This window comes from Seriola aureovittata, chromosome 15, assembly GCF_021018895.1.
Source record: "Seriola aureovittata isolate HTS-2021-v1 ecotype China chromosome 15, ASM2101889v1, whole genome shotgun sequence".
Lineage (NCBI taxonomy): Eukaryota > Metazoa > Chordata > Actinopteri > Carangiformes > Carangidae > Seriola > Seriola aureovittata.
The window spans coordinates 11,528,630-11,556,013 of NC_079378.1; the positions used below are offsets into that span (position 1 = coordinate 11,528,630).

General features: G+C 37.9%; 2 protein-coding genes across 2 annotated transcripts; both read left to right on the forward strand.

Moving 5' to 3' along the window:
* The first annotated feature begins 2,440 nt into the window (after positions 1-2,440).
* On the forward strand, positions 2,441-9,006 carry slc22a5 (solute carrier family 22 member 5). The gene is made up of 10 exons (XM_056396605.1): positions 2,441-3,263; positions 3,383-3,486; positions 5,147-5,301; positions 5,396-5,567; positions 5,696-5,822; positions 6,380-6,474; positions 6,586-6,800; positions 7,661-7,843; positions 8,034-8,169; positions 8,583-9,006. The coding sequence occupies exons 1-10, from the start codon at positions 2,874-2,876 to the stop codon at positions 8,677-8,679; spliced, it is 1,674 nt and encodes a 557-aa protein (XP_056252580.1). The 5' UTR covers positions 2,441-2,873; the 3' UTR covers positions 8,680-9,006.
* A 1,108-nt stretch (positions 9,007-10,114) lies between these two features.
* LOC130182617 (organic cation/carnitine transporter 2-like) lies at positions 10,115-18,204 on the forward strand. The gene is made up of 10 exons (XM_056397670.1): positions 10,115-10,522; positions 11,133-11,236; positions 11,338-11,492; positions 11,858-12,029; positions 13,115-13,241; positions 13,564-13,664; positions 13,856-14,070; positions 16,432-16,614; positions 17,153-17,288; positions 17,833-18,204. The coding sequence occupies exons 1-10, from the start codon at positions 10,115-10,117 to the stop codon at positions 17,909-17,911; spliced, it is 1,680 nt and encodes a 559-aa protein (XP_056253645.1). The 3' UTR covers positions 17,912-18,204.
* The last annotated feature ends 9,180 nt before the right edge of the window (positions 18,205-27,384 follow it).

Consider the following 27,384-nt stretch of genomic DNA (forward strand, 5'->3'; position numbering starts at 1 on the left):
AGTCAAAGCACAAACTAAGTCCATCGTTAGAGGGCGAGCGAGAGAGTCATTGCAGCAGACACGGTCTCCCTCCCCTTCACTACCATAAAAACAGTTTTCAACATTTCTTATTTTCTACTTGCCACACAGGCCTCAGATTCCCTCTGGACCTTTTCTATCTCTGCAATGACAACTGTGACACATCTTTGATCCAAGTTCAGAAGTGGAAAGTACAAAATATATATTGATATTATCTCAGGATAAACGTATTTATTTATGATACAAGACAAAATATTAAAACAAGTCCTAGGTACACCCACACAAAGCAGTAAAAACAAACAAAGAAAATACCAGACACTAACCCTTGACATTTAGATGCATGCGCAGATGGCATTCATGTGTTCTCTCACATGTCACGTGCAGGAAATCCCTTTTGCTCACACCCAATTAAGCCTTTAACTGTGTAAACCCTGACCTCCTCAGTTGATGGGAATCTTTTACATATGCCATGGAAGCCCAGGCTAATGATTATACAGACTTTCAGCTTTATGGTGAAACTGAGGAATGTGCTATCTCCTGCAATGTGTGCAAAGGAAATTAAGCAATCTGTTATTTATGACCATATACCTTTTAACTCTATTTACCGCATTCAGTAAAAGAAAATAACAGCTTTAATAATAGATTCATATGCAGATAGTAATAGTGTATATATCATTTAAAATATATGTGCAGAGTTTTGGGAGACACTTTTATATATGTATGTATGCTGTTTTATGTATGTATGTGGTAAATTAAATCATTTTAGAGCTAAACTGCTGTTCAGTTGCCATGTGATTTTCATTATATGGTTAGAATAAATAATTTAAGCTAATTATCCACTCATGAGAAACATGGTTCAGATACAGCATGTGAGCATCTTTAGTTTTGTTTGCACCACAGAACCGGAATCAGGCAGTCGCATCTTTTCACACTTTCGTGGGAGTAGATCATTCAGTCTGTGGACTTTTGATTAGTTGTTTTTGAAAGGCAGTGGGTGTCGTCAGTGACCACATATGACAATGATCTAATCTTGTCACATGTTAAATGTCCTTAATCACCACTGTGTGTGGAGACACCTTATCACAGCCTTGCAAATGGATGCATCCTGTTGCTCAGCTGAAAGATCTCTGATTATCTTCATGAAAGGATCTTCATGTAGGTGCTGATGAAACTGATTGATAGTATCATCAAGTGCGTAGTAGTAAAGGGGAATAATGGAACCAAGTGCCGCAACATGAAGAGGGCCCTCAAAAAGCCTGACATTAGAAGTTTCCTTTTACCTACAATTTTTTAAATGTTACATTACTTGCATTATAAATTGGTAGAATTAATAGTCTGTCAGACTATTTTGGTATCTAAAACAATTTTAGAGCCTCTGGGGGGGGGGGGGCCCTCTCTTCTTGTTTGTTTCCACAGGTTATTGCAGATGCTGAGGACTAAGGGCAAAGATAAAATTCAAACATGAAATTAAGACAAAATTAAAAGCTGACCAAAAGAGAAAAAGAAAGAAAAAACAGACAGAAAACAGTCAGTGGGAAAACAACTGAAAATTTGACTGTGAAGTTTGGTTCTGATGTCTATGTTGCAGTAGACTGGGCTAGCACTTGTTAGAAACTAATTCACCTAATTCACCTCAATACTGCGAGCTATACTGTTCCAGTGAAATCTTATCCAATTGTTTTTTATTGTGAAATACAGCAATCCTCTCTCAGTGTAGGAGGAGTGATGGCTTTCCACCTTTGCCTTGTTCTCAAGGTCTAACGAAGAACTTAAAAAATGTGACAGAAATAATGTTCAAACACATCAGAGTAAAAGCTTTACTCAGTAATTATTGTACGCTGAGAAAAGAAGACTGAAACATGATGATCCTCTAGTCTGCATGTCAAAGTTTCCTTAGGAAATATACAGAATTCCAAATTGCACCCGATGTGTCATCAGAGTGCGAGTGTGTGAGTGAGTGAAAAAGCGCTGTATGTTTAGAAAAAAAAAAGAGATCTGTGAATGTGGCTTTTGTGCAGCACTTCTGAGTGGTCAAAAACAGCCCATTAACCATTTGCAGTTCATTCACATTAGATCAAAATCTATAGTTGATTCAGGAAATACTCATGTGATTATCAGTATACACAATAAGCATGCAGGGAACATGTTTAAGCAACAGACTAAAAATGCATTACTGTAAAATTAAATGTAGTTTTTTGTATTTGCCACACTCTAGCAGTTTATTCCAAATATAAGTAAATTAACATATTTATTATACAATTTCAAGCCAACATAAAGATTTGTTATAATTTCTGCTTGACTCTGCAGTGAGGCTTAAAAATAGTCCAGTGGGAGTCTTAATGCTACTTAGCAACATTTAGAGTACAGGCACGTGCACTTCTTTGGGGTATTTAAAAGTGTGGAATGTTGTTTAGAGAAAATACCACTTTGACCACAGTGGTGCGGGGGCTGGGTGGGTAGACTGGCCACTCTGAAGCTTTTGATCATTTCACTTTTAGAAAATCTAATCAGCGGGTGAGAGATGTCTCATTCACTAATCTCAGATAAATAGTTTTCCTGTCTGCTCATAAACTGAGACGGTGTATCCAGCAGTCTGACTGGGAGGAATTCCGGGATGAAAAAGTTGTCCCCTAGAAAGGAGGTTTAATGCTCTCAGGACTAGAAACAGAAGTTTTTGAATTGTGACTCCGTCCCGCTGAGGGACCAGCTCACTCTGCCCCACAGAGAGCTCAACCCCACCACTCTGGTACTAAGCTGAAGACTTTAAGAGGGATACAACGTCTCATAGTCTGAGGAATTTCAGAGGACTTTTTTCTCCCTCAAGAGCAGGGAGGTATTTTTTTTTTTTATAAAGAATGGGAGACTATGATGAAGACACTGCATTCCTTGGACAGACTGGTCCTTACTTCTGGACCACATTCTTCCTCCTAAACACGGTTTTTGTCTCAACTGGATTCAACGGGCTTTACATCGTCTTTGTTGGAGCGGCTCCGAAACACCACTGTCTCATTCCAGATGTCAACTTGACTGAGGAGTGGAGAAATGCCATCATTCCCTTTACGATAGTGGATGGTGAAGAGGTGCAGAGCCAGTGCAGCAGATACAGGCTGGATGTGGTTAGAAACCTATCTGCTGAAGGATTCATTCCTGGAAGGGATGTCAACCTCACTAACCTGGAGCAGGAGGGATGTTTAAATGGATGGAACTACAGCAAAGAAATCTACCAGTCCAACATTGTCACTGAGGTCAGTATGAATGTGCGTGTGTTTTCTGTATAAGATGTTAGTGATGAAAGTTGTCAGTTGCCTATGTTCTTTTTTTTTTGTTTGTTTGAAATATGTATGTAATTTGCGTCTTTTCACAGTGGGATCTTGTTTGTGACAACCAGTGGAAAGTTCCCTTTGCATCATCAACTCTGTTTGTTGGATACCTTGTTGGATCGTTGATCTCAGGACAGCTCTCTGACAGGTATTTCATCCTTAATCATCTGTGAGATTCCACTAAATGAACTCTATATTATTATATTCCAAAATGAAACTTGCTACATATGTGTGTTTATTTTATCTCATCATTGAAGAAATTCTGGTCAAAATTGAAGTCTTAAGAAAACGCTCATAGAAATAGAAAATGAATAGCTGTCTTATATGTGGATTGGGTTTTACAAAGTGAGGATAGCACACTGTAGTGAATGAGACAGGAGACTTGGACTTGATTAGTTGTCATTATTGTAACAACAGCCCCATCTACTGTTGAAGTTGACATTTTCTCCAAGAGAGGGCTTGTTTCCACTAAGCTAAGAAGTCTCCTCCACTGAAATCATTGCCATTGCCATTCTGACAGTGACGGTACACAAATATGAAAATGCTCTTGTCCTTAGGGAGCGGTCTGGAAGGACAGAAAGACATTCAGACAGGATTAGTTTACCACAAGAGGCTCCACAACCTGAGAGCAAATTGGTGAAACAATAATGGTGGTGGATGATGCTAAAAATCTTTAGCCAGAGGATAAGAATTCTTTGGACGTCTTCTAAATCCATCCATCCATTAGCTATACTGCTTGTCCTTGGAGGCTTGTGGGGGGGCTGGAGCCAGTCCTTCTTCTAAATGTCCTCTAAAATGATTGTTAATAAGAAAAGTTTGAAACTGTTGCCACACAATCACGTCCTTACCAGGACTGCAGCTGCTTTTAGTAATAGTAATTCGTTTGGATTTAAAATTTAATTGTGCCTAAATACTTGTTTAATTTCCTAGTTACAAGACTGTGATTTATTTCAGCAATGTCTTGGATTGCACTGGTTTTGCTTCCTGTCAATAGAAACCACATGCACATTACCTTGATCTGGAAGACAAGCAGCTGTTAGACGTTAGTGTAGGGTTGTTGAACCTGACAGGTGTGATTTTGTCGGGGTCTTGTGAGTCTTTGTGGAGTTTTTGATATTAGTTGTTTTAAGAGTTCAGCTCTGACGGACTTCAGTGTCCTGTAGCTTGAGTTGTAAAAAAGCATGCAGCTCAGGACACAGCGGTGAGGAACACTTTGCAGCTGTGAAAACTCTGCACTCAATGGATGGGAAATGGGGGAGGCTAAGGGTGAGGGGCTTTGAGGTTTGTAGAGCTTTTTGATTATTGTGTCACATTAGGATTTTAAGCATTACAATAAAGCTATTAAAGAGTATCACTGCATGTTGCCATCAGTTCAGGAGAGTACTGCTCATTTAGTCTCTCCTAACATTCCCTCTTTGAAGGGTCAAGCGACATATCCATCTGTAGTGTTTAGAGAGAATAGTGGAAAGGTCAAGGTCACAGTGTCTTGTGAGGGCATTATACAAGGAAACAATACATGCAACTTGTCTTTAGTGGGGAGCTGCATGGACACCGTTACTGTCACACAGAACCTTTCAGAGCAACATTTGAACTGCATGGTAGATGTTGGAGGACATCATTGAGTTTGCAGGTGTAAGTTCATGTTAAGCAAAAGGAGATTTTTGCTAGCCTTTATATGATCAATTGATCAACTTACTGTAAAGAACAGTCCTCCGCTTGACCATAAAAAAAAAACTCCAAACATGTCACCGCCATCATAGTTTCTGTCTGTGAATCACTGTCAATGATGCATTTTTTTTTCCATTCAGATTTGGGAGGAAGAAGGTTGTTTTCATCTCTCTTGCTGCCCAGTGTGTCTCGGTCCTGCTTCAGTCCTTCTCTCATTCATGGAGAATGTTCTGTATCATGTTCCTCTTTGTTGGAGCCTCCCAGATATCCATCTATATATCGGCATTTGTACTAGGTATGAATTGTAAAATACTCCTCACCCTGTTTGGTTTTGTCAGCTGCACACAAACAGATGATTAATGTGACTTTTTTTTTTTTGTCTTGGACAGGAACAGAGGTGTTGAGCAAGACTATGCGAGTGCTGTTCACAACTCTCGGGGCCTTTCTTTTTTATTGCATTGGGTATATGACACTACCCTGGATTGCATATGGCATCAGAGAATGGAGGACACTGCTTGCTGTCCTGTCCGCGACTGCTGTGGTGTACATCCCTCTCTGGTGGTACGTTACGCATAATTCTTATCGATTTCTATATTTTATGCATGAATAGTGAGCATCCATAGTTTAACAGTAAACAAAATCCTCTGATTTTGCTGACCTATTGTGACTAACCTAAAAGTATTGTGCAGGTTTATCCCAGAATCTCCTCGGTGGCTGATCACCCAGGGAAGAGTGAAAGAGGCCGAGGTCATAGTGAGATACGCTGCAAGGAAAAACAAAGTTGAAGCTCCGCCTGTCATTTTTAAAAAATCTGAGGTGAGGTTCACATATTGTTTTTAACAATGAGTTTGTTCAAACGCTAAATAGAGTCTTTACGAAACAGAATAGATGTCATAATGGTTTCGAAAAAAAATGTTGGAATGTGTCTGCAGAGACCACTTGGCAATGTTTTACTGATTTAGTTTTCCCTACCACCAGTGGGGTCACAGTTCATTGTTTTCTCCTATGCGCTGAAGGGAGGTTTCCTCTTCCAGTTCATGTATGCCTAGTCTGCCTAGTTTGAGTGAAAGCTGGTTCAAAGGTACAGTGAAGTATCTGACATTTCCCTGTCAAGTGACCACATATCAATACTCCAACGTGCTCTCACAGAGAAAAACATTATTCCTGTTTCTTAGAATTAGATTTTAAATGTATTTCTTGACCCTGAAACCATTTTTTTAGTATTTGGAATCAAACATAATTGTATAATTTCTGTTTATATCCGTTGTTATGACCAAAGCCTAAGTTGAATCTGCTCATAACATATTTGAGATATTCTGTCTGCAATCTTGACAACATAACCTCATTAATTCTATTGTTTGCTTTGGTTTTAGCACCAGGCAATGCCTCCAAACAAGACATATACCATGCTTGATGTTCTGAAATCCAGGAACATCAGATGCATCACACTGATGTGTCTGCTTTTGTGGTGAGTGGTTGTGTTTTCTGAGTAGTGGTTGTTCACAGTTACCAAAACTATGTCAATCAGCGAAGATGAGACTATCTATTTAAATTAATAAATACCATTTTTCTTTTTCAGGATGGCCATAAACATCGGGTATTTTGGTTTATCCCTGAACACCTCCAACCTGAGTGGAAATCCCTTCATGAACTGTTTTTTATCAGCGACCACTGAGGTCCCTGCTTATGTTGTTTCTACTTGGCTGCTAAAGAAATGTCCAAGAAGAGTACTCCTGTCATCATTCCTTGCCATTGGAGGAGGAGTTCTTCTGCTCATCCAATTCATCCCTGACAGTAAGACCTTCTTTTTATGATGTAAAATGACAGTATGACAACGTAACAGACACCAACACTGATTTACATTCTAATTGCATATAATGCAGTAAAACATTTATGGACTCAGTGCTCACCACAGCTATTGGTGATGAGTGTTCTCATTTACATGGCAGTGTAATATTTATAAAGACAGTTGAGCAAAATTATAAAATAAATATTTTCATTATTCATTTTTTGAGAACTACAAATGAAACATCCAGTGTATTTATAGTGGAGGCACACATTTTAGAGACAGATATCCCAAAATTCCAGTAACACTAGTGGTAAGTTCGACATCCTTGTGACCTTCTTTTTCTGACCTCTTTCATTCTTTCTTAAGAAGGGCATAAGTTTAACCTGTGGCACAAATACAGCTGGTCACAGGGCTGGCAGGTTGTTTCCCAGAAGTAGGCTTTATGTAAGTGGGTGCTGGTTATGTAAATGTTACAGCTTAATAATAGATATGCAGGCTGTTTTGTAACACATGCTTAGTATCACTTTTGCTGTTGATTGTGTAATTCAGATCTGCACATGGACTGTATTCTTCGAAAGCAGTTTCCAAATCCACACTGGCAATCATTACGTTTCAGAGTATATTTTAAAGCATGTGCAGTGTTCTGGAGGGCTGTATGTAATTAATATATAACATGAGCTTAGAGCTCACGTGACACTGGGTTCCAAATTCCAAATTTGTGTGATGAAGTAATCAGATCATGTTACTTGCCTAGTATTTAAAAGACTTTTGTCTTTTTTGTTTAAGTACCAAAGATAAGCATTTTAGTAAATTTGGAGAGTGTATTCAGAAATCACTCCAGATATCTCCTCTCTCACCTCTTCAGCCCTCCAGTCTGTTGCTCTGGCTCTGGAAATGACTGGGAAGTTTGGCTTCACCATGGCCTTCAGCATCGTCTACATCTACACCGCTGAGATTTACCCCACTGTACTCAGGAACGTAGGCATGGGAATGTGTTCTTCTGCTGCACGCATCGGCAGTATCACAGCTCCCTATGTCATCTATTTAGGTATGTAGAGGTTGAGCACAGTATCTCACAAATTTGCTGTATTGATATCCTCAATGTATCTAAAAGAACAATAAAGTCTGCATTGGGTTAAAATCAGTGATATGAAGAAACATAATGTTTTCTATATTCAAGTAACAGTTTTTTTTCATTTTCTAATGTAGGATTTTTGCTTCTTCTTTGTTATTTACAGGTACCTATAATAAGGTTCTGCCTTACATCCTCATGGGAAGTCTCACAATTGCCTCTTCTGTCGTTAACTTCTTCCTTCCAGAGACTCTAAATAAAGATCTTCCAGAAACAGTGGAGCAGATGCAAGAATGTTTGGGGTTAGTGCAGTGCACTCAGTTTACTGTAGTTCATCTATTTTTCAGGTCACCATTAACACATTGTTACAGATTAGATAAACACACTAACTCAGTCACATAACGACTTAATGAACTGCTTAGATCTTACAATGGTTTGAGCGCTCGTCTTGGAAAGAGCTTAAAGAGCTGATTAAGTGATGATGCATTTCTTATTCTATTTTGTTAGCTCCATAGTAAAAAGAGGATACTATACACCTTAACGTTGACTATCTTCATACATAGAAAGATCAAAAATAAATATGTGATAACTTACAGCACAATAAAAGAAAAGAAGACAAATAGAAAATATAAATATGTCAATTGCCAATATGTTTCTATGCTATCTGTGTTACTCATTTGCCATTTTCAACATTCCTTTCTTTTGATGGTTACAGGTTGTGTAGTGGACCCAAAAAGAAGAAATATGCAGGAAGGGGGAACTCACCTATACAACATGAGGACAAATCTGATGTGCAAACACTTACTCCATAGAATGAGAGAGAGAGGCGAAGAGAGAGAGAGAAAGAATGAATCTGAAATCTGAAAATTAAACACATGTAGTGGGGAGGCAAAAGTCCATTTCCAAGAACCGTTGTTTTGTTTTGTTATTTTATTTTTTTGTTTTTGTCATTTTTTTTAATAACTATTATTTTTTTACTCAGTTGGTGCTTGTAATTCAAGAAATATTTTTCAGAAAAATGTACTTCTTTGATTTTTTTGTATGAACATTGAAATGCATATAAATCTGATTAGTCCCTAAGTTTTCATCACAAAATGAATGTAATTAAAAATGGAACATATGAACCCTTCCAAAACACAGCCTGAGTTGTTTTCATCTTTTAACAAAGATATTTTCATATTCCAATAGTTTTAACATTTTTGAAAGTGTATGAGAAAGTAACATCTCTCCCATAGAATAAAAGGTTTCAGCCAGCAGCTGGTTTTCTTAGTTTAGCCTACAAACAGGTGGAAACAGCTACACTGACTCTGTCCAACAGAAACTAAATCCAACCGCCAGCACCTCTAAAGCTCACTAACACTAGCCCATTACATACAATACAATTTACCTGATGTAAGATGGGAGAGGTGGACAAATGAATATAGATCTAAAAACTGCAGCCGGTATTCCATCCTTGATGATTTGCAACCACTTAAAGCCTCCTCCACTCTGCACCGGTATGACAACCTTAAGTAACGTGACATGCCTGAAAGAGTCTATACACACAGGAATGAGCTTTGAAACTCGTGTCAGCTATGTTGAATTCAAACCAGAAATGAACAGTGTTTAACAGAGTTGGAAACAAGTGCTACTGTTAACAAAATGAAGGTATCTGTATAAATGTTGATGTTTCAAGCTTTATTTAATTATTTTTATGCCAAAACTGCACTAATGACTGAAGCTGTTGTACAACAGGACTTTGGTCACCCCTCACAAATGAACACCTAAGGAAGTGAGTTCCAACTTTTTTATCTTTATAAACCAGCTGCAATAAACAAGTCAAATGTCACTATATGATATCGATAATGACAAGTTTCATTACTGTTTTACCTGATTGAAAATGATTAACTCCCTTTTCAAGGATTCCTTGACTGATGTTGCCTTACATTTTATATAATCAAAGCTTTTTCTTAATAGTTTAGTTTAATAGAAAATATCTAAATCATATATATTTCAAAGGATTTTATAGCACGTTAAACAATTATGCATGACCATTGGTAATGTAAAGCTTTTTTGTTTTGTTGTTTTATTTTTTCACAGCACTGTATGTAACTAAGTAACCTCCCAGACCAGTGAGGCTGGCGTATAAAAGTAAAGCAGGAGAGCACACTCTCTTATACCTTCCAGTATTGACAAAGTCTCTGCTTGAGTTTTATCTCCTCACTTTTTCTTTTTTCTTTTTTAAATATCAAGGGTTTTGGTGACATAATGGGCAATTTAAAAAATAGAGACTTTGACAGCATCACGTCTTTCCTTGGATCTTGGGGACCTTTTCAGCTAAGGATTTTTTTAGCACTGGCAGTCAGCATCCTCCCGAATGGTTTTATTGGCATCTACATAGTATTTGTAGGTGATACTCCACCTCATGAGTGCTATATCCCTGAAAACTATAGCATCAGTGAGACGTGGAGAAATGTGACAATTCCGTCGGAATCAGTTGATGGCATTACAAAGCGCAGCTCCTGCACAAGGCTTAACCTGGAAATTGTCAGGAACTACTCTGAAAATGAAATCATCCCATATGTGGATGTGAATGTGAGTGAAATTCCTTTGGAGAGTTGTCTGGATGGATGGACATACAGCAAAGCAATCTACCAGTCAACCATTGTCACTGAGGTGAGTGTTAAGTCATCAGTTACCTTCCCTTCAAAGATGTTTTTATGGTTTTCACATAGAAATTGTATTTAGTAACTTTTTTGTAACTATGCCTAGTTTTAAGGAGCTGAAATTTAATATAATTAACCAACACATGCCTGGAGGCAACTTAGTTTTGTCTATGAGATAATCAGCATAATCTAATAGTATTTTAATCAGTTCGCTGTGTTTACCTTTTTTCAGACAGACAGACAAGACATTGACTTCACTGTAGTATGTTTGCAAAGTCCATAACTAAGCAAACTATAGTGCCTATGACAGCACTTTAGTTATAATAACACTAAGCAAGGTCAAAGGGTAAACATTCAAGTTAATAATACATACTTATTGCTTGTTTATTCTCAGTATTCTCTCATTAAATAATAATACAGAAAATAGTTTTAACTAAAAGAAAAAAGTTGTTAAGTAAAATTAGTCAAATAGCATTTCACAAAAAAAAACAACACAAAAACAAAAATAAAACAACATTTCTTAATATGAAACCCTATGTCTGTAATGACCAATTAACTTTGCTTGGTTAATATAATCAATTATTTCCTTCTCATTCTAACTGCACTGACTGATTTCCCAGTGGGACTTGGTATGTGAGAATGGGTACAAGAGTCCGCTCACCACCTCTATCCATTACATTGGTGTGCTACTGGGAGCATTTTTCTCAGGCCAGATGTCTGACAGGTCTGTCCTGTACACAATTTGTTTTTTCAACAAAATGATCCAATGTTGCTGTTAAAAAAAACATGTAATTTTTTCATCACTAAACTACCATTCCTATACAGGTATGGAAGGAAGCCAGCACTCTTTATCATGATGGTTCTTCAAACTGTGGCAATCACAGCACAGATATTCTCTCCAAGCTGGGAAATCTTCACCTTAATTTTCTTCTTTGCGGGTGCTGGGGGATTCTCCAACTATATCATTGCATTTGTGCTGGGTATGTTGTCCATTAAGGATGCACTTAATGTTGTAAAGGGTAAATCAATAATCCTGCTCTGAGAAGCGCTGTTTGAAAACATTTTAACTTATAGGCACATGTCCATACTAAGGGCCAGCATCAGCGATTTTATTGAAGATAATCTGGATGACATCGCACATTTCCCAAAATGCTGTTTGCTAATACAAATTAGTTGCATATTATCTTGATTTCTAAGAATCTTCCAAATTGAAAAGTTATATTCTCTTGCTCTTGGTTGATGGTCCCACATGAAATTTGCTTTGAATCAAAATGACAGGCAATAAACACATTTGAGTGTCAGGTTTATTTTTGCCAAATTCTCCTTTCATTTATTACACCCACAGGTACAGAAATTCTAAGCCCAAAAGCCCGAGTGGTCTTCTGCTCGCTTGGGGTTTTTATGGCTTCAGCTGTGGGGTACATGGTAATGCCTGCAGTGGCCTACTTCCTCCGTGATTGGCGGATGCTGCTGATTCCCATGGCAGCCTGTGGCCTGATCTACATCCCACTGTGGTGGTGAGAATATTCACATATTGTGTTTGATAGGTGGTGTCCCTCAGTAAGGTCGGCCAATATACAGTGATACTGATAAGATTCCTGCTTAACTTTAACAAACCAATCCCATTAAAGTGCCAATCAAGGGGGTATCACATTAGAGAGCTGCTTGGCTGAATGATGTTTATTCAGTGTAAAGATTAAAGTTTGGTTAAGATGGGGTGAGGGCTGCAGACAATAAATACTGTGAGTAATCAACTAATAAAATCAACCAGTTGGTTTGCTTTTTGACTATTGTGATGATGTACAAGAAATAAGTATACTGCAAAGGAACTTGCAAGTAGGAACCTCACAGACTTCCAGTGCCCGATTGCACAAGAAAGTAACGAAACAAAAAACAAGGAGGTGGCGGAAGCTTGGTCATGTCTATTTGCGCTCGGTCACTTAAGAAGAATAAGTTAACACAGTTAAGTCATAACTGAAAATCATACCATGGGAGTTTCTATTTTAGTTGCACTCTTTAGCAATGTGTCATCCGCTGTATGAAAGACAATGACGTCGCCCTTAGAAAATCTTGGAGAAGCGGCTCTGCACTGCTCCTTGTCAGAAGTGAAGCAGAATGCATTTGCCAAAACCAATCAGTTAACCATGATAATGGAACGCTTGTCTCTTGTAAAAACAAATCATACTGTTTTAAAATGCTTCCTGTATAGTATAAATCTCACCTTTGTGGGGCTTGTCTAGGTTTAAGTGTGGAATGAGCTCCTTGCTGCCCCCTAGAGGGGAGGTGCAGGAAGGAAATCCCTACTAGGACTGCAGGTTCGACCATGTGCAGTTACAGTGGGTGTTTTTCTGCTCTCCAGACTCAGAAAATAGTAACTTGACAAGTCACGAGGACACGCTGTGCAAAGATGATATGATTGCTTTGGTGACTGCACATCTGGTTAACTTTCCCACTGCCAATATTCACTCGTATCCCAAATGCAGTGGATGAGAGAGTCCCAAATGGGGGCCAGTAGTTCGGTGATCTATAAAATTAGATGGTGTACACAGCAAATATGATGCTTTCGTCTGTATCATTGTATCTCTACGTTTCAACTCTCCAGGTTAATCCCAGAGTCTCCTCGCTGGCTGCTTGCTCGGGGACGTGTCAAGGAGGCTGAGGCCATACTGAGAAATGCTGCCAAGGAAAATAACATAGAGCCTCCAGAGCCCATTTTTACACAAGCTGAGGTGAGTTTATGATTTAAGTTTAAACATGTGATACACATTAATTATATGTGCCTCAGAGATCTTAAAATGCAATGTAATGTATTGTTTTTATTGTTTAAAGCATTGTTCCTGTCATCTCTTGCTCAGTGTTGCATTTCAGCTCAGCATGTTTTGTTGAGTGACTCATTACACCACATACTGTCTTAAGAGTCTGTATAGGTATACGAATAATCCAACTCTACAATATCATGCTATGTCTCTGCGTGGCAGGGCTCATGTTTCCTTTCCACATATTGCGGATTGAATTGTTCATTGTTGGAACCTTTCCTTCTTGTTTTCCCAGGTTGAAGATGCATTGGCTGCTAAAGATAAGAAATACAACATTTTGGTCATCCTGCGCAGCTGCAATATCTTCTGTATTACGTTACTGTGTTCAATTCTGTGGTATGTCTACGATTTCCTCCTACATTACATAAACCATAAGACAGTAAAACCTTCATTCACAGGCCATACTTAAATGAAAATCAAAAAGTGTAGGATATACAAGATAATTCTTACATTGGCTTTTGGTTTCGCATTTTGTGTCTCCAGATATCAATTTCAATTACAATTTACTGTTCTGAATGTCTCTGCAGGATCGTCATCACCATCAGTTACTATGCTTTGATCCTCAACACTTCAAACCTGCATGGAGATCCTTACTTCAACTGCTTCCTTTCTGCTTTGACTGAGGTGCCGGCTTACATAATTGCCTTGTTACTGCTCCAGCACTGCTCCAGGCACTTCTGCCAGTGCTCTTCACTCTTCTTCGGAGGCGTTATGATCCTCTGTGTTCACCTCATTCCAATAGGTAATGCTCAGATTTTTAGCTCCTCAAGCAGGTTGGCGAGTAATTGAACTTTAAAATCAGTAGTCAACACAGGTGGGCAAATAAGTTAACATCATCATCGATATACTAATAAAATACAGTCAGATTTTGTCACCAAAAATGTAAGAACCACATAAAGTCCCTGCACACGCAGTTATTCTGGTTGGTTAGATTGAAATTGGGTGGAAGTATGCAAGACTTCACCTAACTCCATGCACTAATAAACCGAGAAAGGTCTGATTCGTTGCTAACAGATGCAACAAACTAACAGGAGAGTGAGGAAGATGTCAGCTAATGTCAGCATATGAACTTGTTCACAATTACAGCTCATAATGGCTGATGGCAATGTCATTAGTATTGCAGGTGTTTGGCTTGGTGGTTTTCTTGGTACTCAGCAAACTTGAGGTTTTAAAGCCGCACCTCTTACAACTGAAACTAAATCAGGTCCCCGATCTGTTTGAGGTACCACAGAAACCTAACCTCTAAATTGGTGAATTAAAATCAAGTGTAGACGAGGATTCATGTGGCACATGGAGAGTTTGAGAATTTTACTAGAAGTTTATCTGCAACAAAACATGTATACAAACAAAGTCAAGCAGACATTCTACATTAAAAAAAAAACAGACAGAAGAAAACCTATCCATATATACTGACATTTGGAGGGTGCATCTGTTGGTTTGCTTGGGCCGCTTGGTTTCCATGCAAAGAAGGATTATATTTTTAATTTATGTATTATGCTCAGTCTCCTCCTCTCCCTTCCTGGGCAACACTAGGTCACGATGACCCAGCCAAGTTGTTGACACTAAACTGAGAGGTTTGACATAAGATAAGGTAAGATAAGATAAGATATTTCTTTATTAATCCCACAGTGGGGAAATTTTGCAGGGTCACAACATCAAAGTGAACAGTACAAACAAAGAAAAACAGATTGCCAAATGACCGGAAACAAATACTTAAGATTAGATAAATAATAAAATAAAAATATATAATATCATATGTGCAATTAAATACTAACCATACAAGATACAAAATAGAAAAAGTAGCAGCAGATCACTTGTATTGCACATGGTAGTCTTTGGTGTGTGAGGTCAATGAGTGCAGTGTTTGTCGTAAAGTCTGACAGCATCAGGAAGGATAGACCTGCGGTATCTCTCCTTCACACACTGTGGGTGCAGCAGCCTGTCACTGACGGAGCGGCTCAGTGCTGTCAGAGTGTCCTGCACGGGGTGAGAGTTCCCAGAACAGAGCTGGCCCTCTTGATCAGTCTGTTCAGCCCAGTAGTATCATGTATGTCATAGTATTATGTTTTTTCAAAACCTCGCTCATTCTGTTGCACTTAAAGTATCTCAGCAGAGCCACTTGCTTGCCACATAGCTTAGTTTTAACAAATTCAAACAAACTGAAATAAACTACATTGTTTAGCCATCACCAGAAGGCCTGACCGCTGTTGGAAGAGAAGAACCCCCATATGTCACATGTGCTTAGTCCAGTCCAGTTACATAGCTGTCATTTTGGAACTATGTATTATGAGTATGTATTATAGGTGATAACATAGTCTTATCTTCCACCTGCCGGCTAAGGACATCAGAGTGTGTGAGCGCGACAGGATGCACATTGCCTGCAAATGTCTAGCCATGATCAAAGAGCTCAGTTTTAGTATCCACTTTTATTGTATTTTTTGTTCTCCACCTAGTTTCCTGTTTTCCCAAAGTTTTTCCTGTTTTTACACACTCACGGACTCTCTCCTCAGTTGGGCTAGTGGGGGCATCTAAAAACGTACACGATATGACACATTGAGTATGAGGTTATATAGTTACACAGTTCCCATCGATACAGAATACAATGAACATCAGAGTACATATGTAATTTCTCAGAAGAAACCATTGACATCTACAACCAATGAATTTTTCTCCCACATTTGTCATAAACCAAAGCTTTGGACAAATGAATATTTTCATCCGATGATGGCACTAGAGGAAAAATTTAGGGGATCACCAAAGTTATCATAGTTCATACTGTGACAGAGATAAATGAGCTTCCATTAGATGCTGAGATATTCAGTTCAAACCACAAATGTGAACCTCATGGTGGTGCTACATGAAAAGGGGATCACCGGAATCCTTAGGATTCATCCTGGAAGCCATGAATGTCTGTATAATATTTCATGACAATGATATATTATATAATTTAGCCGTCACCGAAGTGGTAGACTGATCGACTGACCTATCAGGGTTGCCACTAGCATAGCTAAAAAACATATTAAGCGAACTGGAGGAAAAACTCCTTTATTGGACTTTAGTATTTGCTGTAATTAAAGTTATTATCATTTCTTAATTTCCTTAGATTTACCAGGTGTGGCTGTGTTTCTTGAGATGCTGGGGAAGTTTGGCATCACATCTGCATTTTGTGTGGTGTATGCCGTCACATCCGAGCTCTTCCCAACGGTTATTAGAAATTCAGCAATGGGGTGTTGCTCCATGGCTGCTCGTATTGGAACCATCATCTCCCCCTTTATCCTTTACCTAGGTAAGTACATTTAGTTTTCTATTTTTAGCATTTAGTCAACACTACTAGCAATAGCCTAGCAGTGTTTTATTATTTCTGGAGTATGGAGCTGCAGTGATTGGTTAGTTAATTGATTAGTCAATCAACAGAAAATTAATCAACAATCATCATAGATCAATCACTTAATCATTGCAGTCATTTTTCAAATAAAAATGCCAAATGTTCTCTGGTTTCAGCTTCTCACATGTGAGAGTTTGATGTTTGTCTTTGTCATATATGACAGTAAATTGAATATCTCAAGATTTTAAACTCATGGTCACATATAGACTAAATGATTATTAATCAAGAAACTTATTTGCAGCTTAAGTCAGTAAGAAATCCCTAGGTAAAATCTCTTGCATTAATCTCTATTTAGTTTCCCACAAACTAGCTAGGTTTCTTATTTCTGTCAACAATCACTGTACAGGAAGTAGGAAATAAAGGTTTTTTTTATCAAAGGTGCACCTCCAGATGTTAAATTCCTCTGCCTTTCTCATGGTGTTCTTTTCTTTCTTTGCAGGACAATACATCAAGGATCTTCCATACATGCTGATGGGTGGTTTAGCCATTGGCGGTGCCCTCTCATGTCTCCTGCTGCCAGAAACTTTTGGGAACCCCTTGCCAGAGACCATGTCACAAATGCCACAGATTTGCAGGTGAGTTTACACACTGAACATACTGTACATTTTTGTTGGCCACGGCCTTTCACTAATTACACAGATGGAGCAACTGTAGAGGTCACAGCTTTACCTTTGACTCAGCTTTCAACTACTGACAGTTCAAATTTTAACAAATTGCTTCAGTGACACATCCCGAGTCTTCTTACACTACTATATGATATTTTTGACATTATATTCCCGATTATTATTGGTTATATTGGTTATATATTATTGTATGATGATTTACATGGCTTGGTTTAACTTTACAACAGAGGGCAGACACAAAATTGATATAGTTACTATTTCACTTTCTTATTTCTTATTTCTCTTTTTATGTTACAGTGTCTCATGTTACAGTTACTGGTACTTTGTAAACTCTTTCATAAAAAAACATTTAATCACTGATTATTGTGTTGCTCTCATATATGCGAGATGCCAAGTAGTTTCACATTGTCCCAAAGAAAGCTATGGTTGACCTGTAAGCTTGGATCTCACTCTTTACTTTCACACTGTTCTAAATATTATCTCAATGTTCAAACAGGAAAAGAGGAAAAAAAGCTAAGGAAGCTGAAAATGAGGAGAGCACGGCTGAATATCAGAGTAAAGAATCCAAGTTGTAATTAGTTTTTAGTTGTTTGATGATCACAGACTATAACAAGACTTCAAGTGACTTTTTTTTTTCTCTGAAGCTGTTCGGTTCTACATATGTTTTTTTTTTGGAAAAATGATAGATCGTTACTGTATTTGTAACTTACTTAACTTATTGTAAAGCATGTTGTAAATCATTTTTTATCAATGTATCAATAAATCAATCTCTAACTGCATACCCTGTGCCATGATACAGAAAATAGGAGACTCAGCATGTTTTTAATTGTATTGTGTGTCTTTGTATTTTTCAACTCAGGGACTTAAGTTTTATCTGTTAAATCATGTGAATTTTTCCAATATTATATAAATGATAAATAAATGATAATAAAGCACTACGTTTCAAATAAGGTTTTTTTTTGTAAACATGAATAATGAATGAATAATAACATCTGAATAAGATCAAATGGGACAGAATAGAATTTAGATTTATTTAGAATTTAGATATTTAACGACAGGAAAACAAGACAACCACATATATTCATAACTCTGATGCAATTGTATTAATTATATGAATCAGTATTTCAGCATGTTGCCATGTACAACATTGTCAATACTAGATAACCATTTTACATCCATCTACAAAAGATATTCCTATTAAAATGCAGAAGAAACATTTTTCATGTCCAAACAAAGGAGTTGTATATTGTTGTATTTAGTACACATTTATTCCCAGTTTTAAGCGATAGTATTATTTGTTATACGCATCATCAAGCTGCATTTTTCTATATTATAAAAGAAGACTATAAAATGAAATGCTTAATAATGGAAACCTGCACGAATTAGCCTGTGCTGATTTCTTATTGCTATAAACATGCGGATTTATAACAGGTTGAAACTGCTTTTTAACATCTGTGTAGAGTCGCTTAATGCATCAAAGTCTAATATCATACACAGTGAAGATGAAACTGTTGATTCAAATCTGTAGCTTGTATACTTTCTTCAGCACTGAGACAGTGAACAAAATATGTAACCAAAACTTTGATCAAAAAGGTAAAACCTCTCTTCATAATATAAAAAGTACATATAATTCTTTGCAAAATGACAAAAACCGAAAAAACAGGGAAAAAAACAAACACTGGTTCCAACCGGTTCAACTTGCAGAGACAAGGCCTCAGGTGTTCCAGCAGTCTGTCCCTCTGCAGCAACAGCTGGATTCTCTCAGACATGCATGTGTGGGCATGTAGCAGTAAACTGTTTTTTTTATCAAAATGGGCTCAAAAGGTTCTTTGCATCATATCTACACATAAAGGCAATTCTTTGAATGTTAAGGGGAAGCACAACAGTATAGCCTGGAGTTGATGCGTCATCTGTTTCCCTGGAAAGTCCACTCAGTCATTTCACTTTCACTTTAAATCTGCAAGGCAACCTACCTCTTCAAATGTAAATATGCGGAGACGTTTTTGCGTTAGTTTTTTTTAGTTAAAACGTTGCATCTCAACAAAAAAAACATGCAGTCGCTGTTTTCATTTTGTAATGTAGGGGCCGTTGGTAAACTGATCTGGGCTCTGCTGGCGCACCCCGCAGCAGCTGTGGCTGGGAGTTACTGCGGCAGTGTTTATGTTGCTGAGTTTCGCCTGAAGGCTTCTTGACTGAAGCAAAAGTGAAAGCACAGGCTACTGCACTGGAACCGAGACCCAGCCGTTTGCTTCTTTGTTCAGTTTGTCCAACGTCTGCCGTGTTTGTGGATGGATTAACTTCTATAATGTAACCTCCATATGGAATAAGTGATGGAAGCCATCGAAGGTGAGTTTTCTCTTTATTTTAAACCGTAAAATGTAGGTTTATCGACCAAGATGGAGATAGTTATGATGTTTCCCAATTTAAACTCCACCTATTTTTATAACGTAGAAATAACCTTGTGAAATGTGGTTTTTGAAAGGCAATGCAGCACTATTGATCTATAATTATGTTTTAAAGTCGTTTTCGTATCCAACCTACAGTTGGCTAATCATCTCTTTTCTTCTCTTTTCTTTTCTTTTTTCCTATTCCTGTTAGAGACACTTAATGTCTGTTTACATCTGTTTACATCTTGCTCTTAAATGTTTTTATATATATACACACACACACACACACACACACACACACACACATATAAGAAGTATATATATATATATATATATAGACACACACACAGATATCCTACATATGTACTTGAAGACAGGAAAAGGACTGAAGCTCAGTTTGAGCAAGCTGAAACAAGCCAAATAACAACATGAGTCTAGTTAACTGGCATTAGTTTAAATGCCTAGTCAATGGGAGTGAGCCCGGTCTGAGACCGTTTACAGGTTTTTAAGTCGCTATTCCCAGACCAGTCCCCACTTCACAACTGTAACGGTAACAGTAGCTAAAACGTAAATAAACACTATCATAAATATCCGCCAGATGGCGCCAAACGCGCCCACGGCTTAGATAACGTAATCTTTTTAGTAGTGTATTGTATACCAAGTGATTATTCACATTTATTTCGAAAACTTATCTACTGTACAATTGTATATCTTTAATAGATTAGTGTGCTCCTATCACAGGAGTAAGATATAGGCCTACCGTGCTTTTTAGGAAAGCAATTAAGGATCTTGCATTTAACTTGACTTTTTCCATTTTATGCCACTTCGTGCTTCTTCTCTTACATTTTAAAGGGAAATGTGCCTATTTTTACTGTACTACATTTATTGGATGTCTATAGTTACTCATGAGATTTTACACTAAAAACATGATAAAGTTGATGATGAAACTTGCTGATGAACTTGATGAAAATGCAGCGCAATGTTAAAGATTCAACTAGTGGTTTTGTTTCACCTACTTAAAGGTTCTGAGTACTTCTTCCACCCCTTATTCAAAACAGGAAATGATCTCATAAAAAAAAAAAAAAGCAGATGTTGATAGCTTAAACTACCCAACTGATTAGTAAACCGTGGTGGGTGGAGAATTCAGATCATTTAGCCTGCTGAAGTAAAAAGTAACAATACTACAGTATAAAGAAATACCCCATTACAATTTAATGTAATGTTAGTATTATCAGCAAAACGTTCTTAAAGTGTACAAAATAAAAGTACCCATAATACATAAAATGGTCCCTGTGAGTGTTACACTATGACATATTATATTACTCGATCTCACTGATGTATTAATATATTCGTATCATTTTACTGTTGTAGTTTGTCCATGCATATTTTATATGCTATTGCTTGAACTTTGGAGTTTTGAAGTATTTTGTATTCAGTCATCACGCATAATACAGTAAATATAAGCAATATAAACGGTAAAAAAAAACCAATCAAGTCAAAGTCAACGATCTATGTTTTAAGTAGTGACTGAACAGGCTTAGGCGGAAGCAAAATCCTTATGTATGCCTGCTTACATTTAGTAGTTTCATCTAGGACAGTGCATCATATTTAATAAACTACTCTTGTGTATGTAAAACTTTCATCAATGAAGTTATTAACCGTTTTCGTTATTATTATTATTATTATTATTATCATCAATGAGCTAATGGACACATGAATTTTCCCTAGGGGATAAATAAAGTATGCATCCATCTATCTATCTATCTATCTATCTATCTATCTATCTATCTATCTATCTATCTAAAAATGCTAGGATAAATGTAGTGCAGTAAAGTTACAGTATGCAGTAGCATGAAATGGAAATACTAAGCGAAGTGCGAGTACCGGCTACATCATTGAAATACTGTTTAAATATTAGCACTCAAATAATTAAACAATCTGGAATCGACCAAGCTTAAAAACAAGTCCTTTAGTTTTGTCACTCAAGCACACTGACGCTATACTTTACTTCTTTTATTGAAGTTAAGGTCTTAAATACTTTTTCTATAACTCATTCCTTACGACGACTGAACTGAAGTCTGTTTGAACAAAAGAGAAAAAAAAATTAGATTTCATGAGGGAACACCAGATGTCACCATTGGTCCACATTTAGATAAACACTGTATCAAGAATAACCACTAGATGGCATTAAAGACCTCGATATAAACAGCATGACCCATGACACTCTTATCTGGCACTTGTGTTCTGTTGATGCATGTGAAAAAGGAAGTATTGAGGTTTCAGTGTAAATGATTCACTGGATACCTGCCTTTTTTGTTATATGCTTACCATGAAACTCAGCTTTTCACACATCTACAGTTGGAATTTGCTTATGTGTGAGTGTATATAGAGAAGAGTAGACCAGTGACCCTGCAGCGCTGTTGAATGAGAGTCCTACAGTACAAACCGGAAATTAATCTTCTAATCTGGGGCGGTGAAATTTGATCTACTTTGAACTCAACCAGCCGCAGGGGGGGGGGGGCTTTACATAACAGCACCTTTGAGCAGCACAAACAAGTGTCACATTAGTGCAAAACATATCACAAACTTAAAACACACTTCCCCATACCATCACATGGCACAAGTCTTGCACACAAAATAACCTCCAAGAGACATTCAAAGATGACTAAAAGATACTTGATGAATTTCAACTTCAACAGTAGGCCTATGTGTGTGTGTGTCTGTCTGTTTGTCTGTCACGGCATATAAATGTTTTGGCATGCCTTTGTCTGGTTTCCATGCAATCTGTTTTGTGACACTGAGTGTCTATCTCGTTATCAGTTATGATCAGTTACTGGAGGAGATGTAACGACTGCAAAGGAAAAAGATAGATAGCAGGCTGCCACAGATTCACACAGATGGTCAGGGATAAGTAGATGTGAAAGCCATCACAGCTCATTGTTGAATTTCTAGTTGTCAGAAACTAGTTACGAGTGATCTAGTAAATCAGTAGACTTAAAAAAAAACAAAAAAACACCCTGTAGTAAGTAAATAGCCTTGTTTAAGACAATGTCACATATATTTTGTGGTATGTTGTCCCAGTGACAACATAAGCAATTAGGTCTAATTTTTGCTCCATTTCAGTGCACTTGGATTATTAGGTTATATGACTTGTTGACGGTGCTATTCCTGTGATTGCCAACTTATCTAGCACTCAGCACAGCTGTCGTGACACTTTGAACCCCACCCATCCTGCACTCTGAGGAGTCTAAAACAAAAAGTCGTTTGCAATTCTGATCTGACAGACAAGAGGAAACCGTCGTCTTTCAGCTCTTCTCCACTCCAGTGGTCAATTCATCCAGTGGAATCTAGCTGATTCAGTGCCCTGAAGGAAAAGTAGTCCTAATAGAAAAGTCCTAATAAAAACATGTCTTATGATTTTTTGTAAATTTCATGGTTAATCTGGCTGCTACTGTAAGGGGTAATGTCAAAATATTTGTGGTGCAGCTCAGCCAGGACTGGGAGGGGATGAGGAGACTATAAAACCTAGAATTGGATTTCCCAACTCGAGGCAGGTTTCTCAGAAATGCCCTAGCATCCCCTGTGTGTAGCACCACCTGCTGGTCAGATGGTGGAACTGCATGGCAAGTCTTTCCTTCAAGTCACGTGATTTATAAGAAATCGAGCCTGTCCTTTATAGCAGGTCACACACTGTAAGCCAGAACCTAACGGAGAAACTGTAAGGCCCTTGACTCAGCAGTTTTCTTTAATTGCATCATGTATTTTTGTAGTTTTATTTCTCTTATCTGAATGTTATAGAATAAAGAATGGGCTCTAAGCTGCACATGAGTTGACCTCTTAGTTATGTAATTTAGTCCTCCATGCATCCCTGTAAATCACACGTGGGAGTTTTGGGTTCAGGATCTTGTGGCATCAACATGAGGCAATGGTGTCTGGATGATTGATCATGAATTTGAGGCACTGTTTATCTCATGAAAATTTAGAGCTGCTCACCCAGAGTTTATCATGTAACAATTTTTGCAGCGAGGCCTGAAATAGTAAAGTGTTGCTACAATAAAACTGTTTTCTCAGAAAGCACAAAGAGCCCAACATGCATTTTTTCAAAATTCTCCTTTTTGGTGTGGAAGGGTGTTACAAGCAAAAAGAAGAATTTTTTTCCAACTTGTAGTAAGTATCATAAAAACTGGAGGGTGTTTTATTACCAAGACTGACAAGCCACATTACAGCTTGTGGTAGACAGTCGTGTGTAATCTCAGCAATACTGTCTGTGCTAGTTAAGTGAGGTGAGGTAAGGTGAGAACTTCAGCAGGCCACTTGTTGAACCACATGAATGCACGCTTTCCTAACTTAAATTAATAAAAATCTTTGGTATGTTTTTGAACAGGTCACGCAGCCCGCATATTCAGCATCATCGCTCTTTGTTTCCTTCCTGTTTTTTGCTTTAGCTGTTGTTGCTATGACTTTCCACTTGGCCTCACCTGTGACCACACCCACAGCAGATGGCATAGTAAGCACAAAGACATTCCCACTGAAAGGTCATTTCAGGCAAATGGGGAACTGACTTGACTCAGTCCTGATATTAGAAATGATTTTAATGCCGTGAACTTAGATGTAGATGTTGCATGTTGGCTTAAACATATTACATACTTTAAACACCAACAGGAGGGAAGTTGGGGCATTCACAGGGAGGTTTCAGTGAGATAATTATTAAGCGTTTCCTGTGTCATAGAACAAAGAGCGTGTCAACTCTGTTCAATAACAGACACACCTCATAGTTTGGAACGGCTGTAGCTCATTCCTTGTGGGATGTTTACAGCGCTCTGTCAGCTGTGCAAGTATCTGCTTATTCAGATAAACTTTACTGTGACACACATCCCTAATACACTCTGACATATATATTGGCTGTTGTTATGTGGAAAACCTTTTAAACACTGCCAACTAAAGTGTGAGGTAATATTCTAGGAGTAATGAAGAAGTTGTTTTCAACCCAGCAGGTAAATTACTCCATGCCAAGACCCGCCATATTCCTGCCAAGTGCCCAGAAATCATATCGATTATCTTCATTTTCTTACTTGTTTGTTCTTGCTGCTCTTTACAGCTTCTGGCCTATGAAAATATCCAGGGGATAGATATTAACATTGGAACTGCTGGCATGTGCGGGGTTGCTGTGGGCAGGTGTTATTATTTAAAATAGCCAGTACAGTACTACAGTAGACGGCATAGGGGATAACATGCTGTCACCATAACAAGGATATTCTTATCTTAAGTTAGAGAACACAATAAAATATGTGCTTCCTAATGTTTCCTATTGACAGCGTTGGTTTCTTTTAACTCTGACCATGATTGTTTCTTAATCATTATTTTACGATAAAGGTTCCCTAACCTCAACACAGTCTTCATTTTAAACCAAACCAAGATGTTTTTTCTCACCTCAGCTAATGTTTTCCAGACCCTAAACAAGTTGTGTTTGTAGCTGTAGCGTTGTCACATCATGAAACAGATTTATTCCCAAAGCAGGGACACCCGTTTTTCTTGTCGATGTAATCATAATAATGATCATAATTTATGACAAAAAGATATCACCAGACCTCCATTGTTTAAGCGAGAGGAGTGACTACACAAGATAAAGATTTCAGGGAACACATCACTCAAGGATCATAAATTGCATTCAGATATTCACACAAAGCAGATGAACACCATAATGGCAGTTGAGTATTTTTAGCTGAAGGCAAATGAACACAACAGTCCTATAAAGTTATTCATAAAAAGTGAGATGACTTGTTGTTGAGTCACAAGATTAACCAAACCCTAATGTGTTTTTAAAGTATTATGAGGTAAATAGGTCAGGTAGGAGTCTGTTAGTTGTTATTCACCTCATTATTGCCATAATGTAAATTTGCATGTGGTTTGCTGCTGATTACAATCCAACTGCTGCCTGGTTGACCTTGTCTTGCTACTTGGCATGTTGGTGAGGTAGTATGGGCGATGTGCCATCCCGCCACAGTATGACATCCACCCCCTCAGTGTGTGTGTGTGTGTGCGTGCGTGTGTGTGTGAGAGAGAGAAACAGAGAGAGCAAGAGACTGTTCTGGTCTTTCCAGTAAATCAGCCGACTTTAGTAAACTGTCTTCTTTCTTTTTTATTTTTCTCTCTTAGAAGTTCCCACAGACTTACCCATACTAGACCCCCCACCTCAACCCACCCCACCCCACACACATACACATATACACACACACACACACAGTTACATGCGCAAGCCAAGCAGAAGTTGTATGACAAATAGCCTCTACAGCCATGCCCCACAAGCAGACAGAAACATGGTTTTGGGCTTTCCAGAAAGTCAGCTGACTTATTCTCTCTCTCTCTCTCTCTCTGTCTCTCTCTCTGTCTGTCTCTCTCTCTCACTCTCTCTCTCTCTCTCTCTCTGCCTCTATTTGTTTGTCTATCTCTCTCGCCCAGACCTACAGTACTCTTCCCCTTCTACTCACCCACACAGACGGATGTGCTTTCTTATCTTTGGGTTTTTGGCAAACATGCTATTCCTATTTACAAAAGTATCATTATCAAACACATTGAAACCCATGACACTGAACATGAAAGCTTGTATGTTTGGTCTCTGTCCAGCCGCCTGGGTATTTTTTGCATACTTAACTAAAAATAACAATACCACAGTGTAAAAATACTCCATTACTATTTAAAGTTCTGCACTGGAAATGTGAGGAAAAAGTACATCAATTGTTATAGGTATTTAAAGTACCAAAAGTAAAAGTACTCAACTGTAAACAATTGGTCCCTGTAAGTGTTATATATTAAATAGTGTATTATTGGATTACTGATGAAATAATGTGTGAATAGCATTTTACTGTTTATTTGTGGAGGTCAAGCTAATTTTAAAGATTTTATAGACTACTGGTGAAGTATATCCTGGAACAATGTGTCATGTTTTATGAGAACAGGTGTTTTGTCTATAAAATCTTAACCTGAAAAGTAACAAGCAACTATAGTACAATACAGGTAGAACTTACAACATTTCACAATGTATTGTGAATGTATCGTGAATGTACATTGATACATTCTTGATAAGGTATTTCACTCATAGGGGTGTGTTTTTGTTTATATGGTTGGTTTTGATCCATTTACTTTTACTCACTGCTGTCATCCACTACGACACTTTGTGCTTGGTGTAGCTTCCCCATTCATTATATGAGGTACAGTCCAACAGTCAGATGGTATGCGGTGTTGATGACTTCACAAAATGGATGCACAGAGATTAAACTTTGGCTCTTGTTCAACAATTTTGATGAAAATGATTTATAGATGACATTTTGAAGCAATTTGCAAAAGCCTCTGACAGAACATATAATGGAAGTAAAAGTCTTTTAAAACTTTTAAGACTTGAATCTCATTGTCATGGTGTTTGCCAACATCAAATGGCGTCTTAACAAGCAGCAGCACGAATACAGGCCGTGAAGGGGGGGTTTGTTATCTTATCTGGGATGGCATTCAGTTGAATTCTCACTCAGCCTTGAGAAACCGGGAATCATCTGAATGCACAAAGCCCCATAATTCCTTGTAGGTACACCACTTTAAGATCTCATTGTCACACTGACAACAGTTTCTAATTTTGTAACAGGATGGCAAACAAAACAGAGGATGAAAAC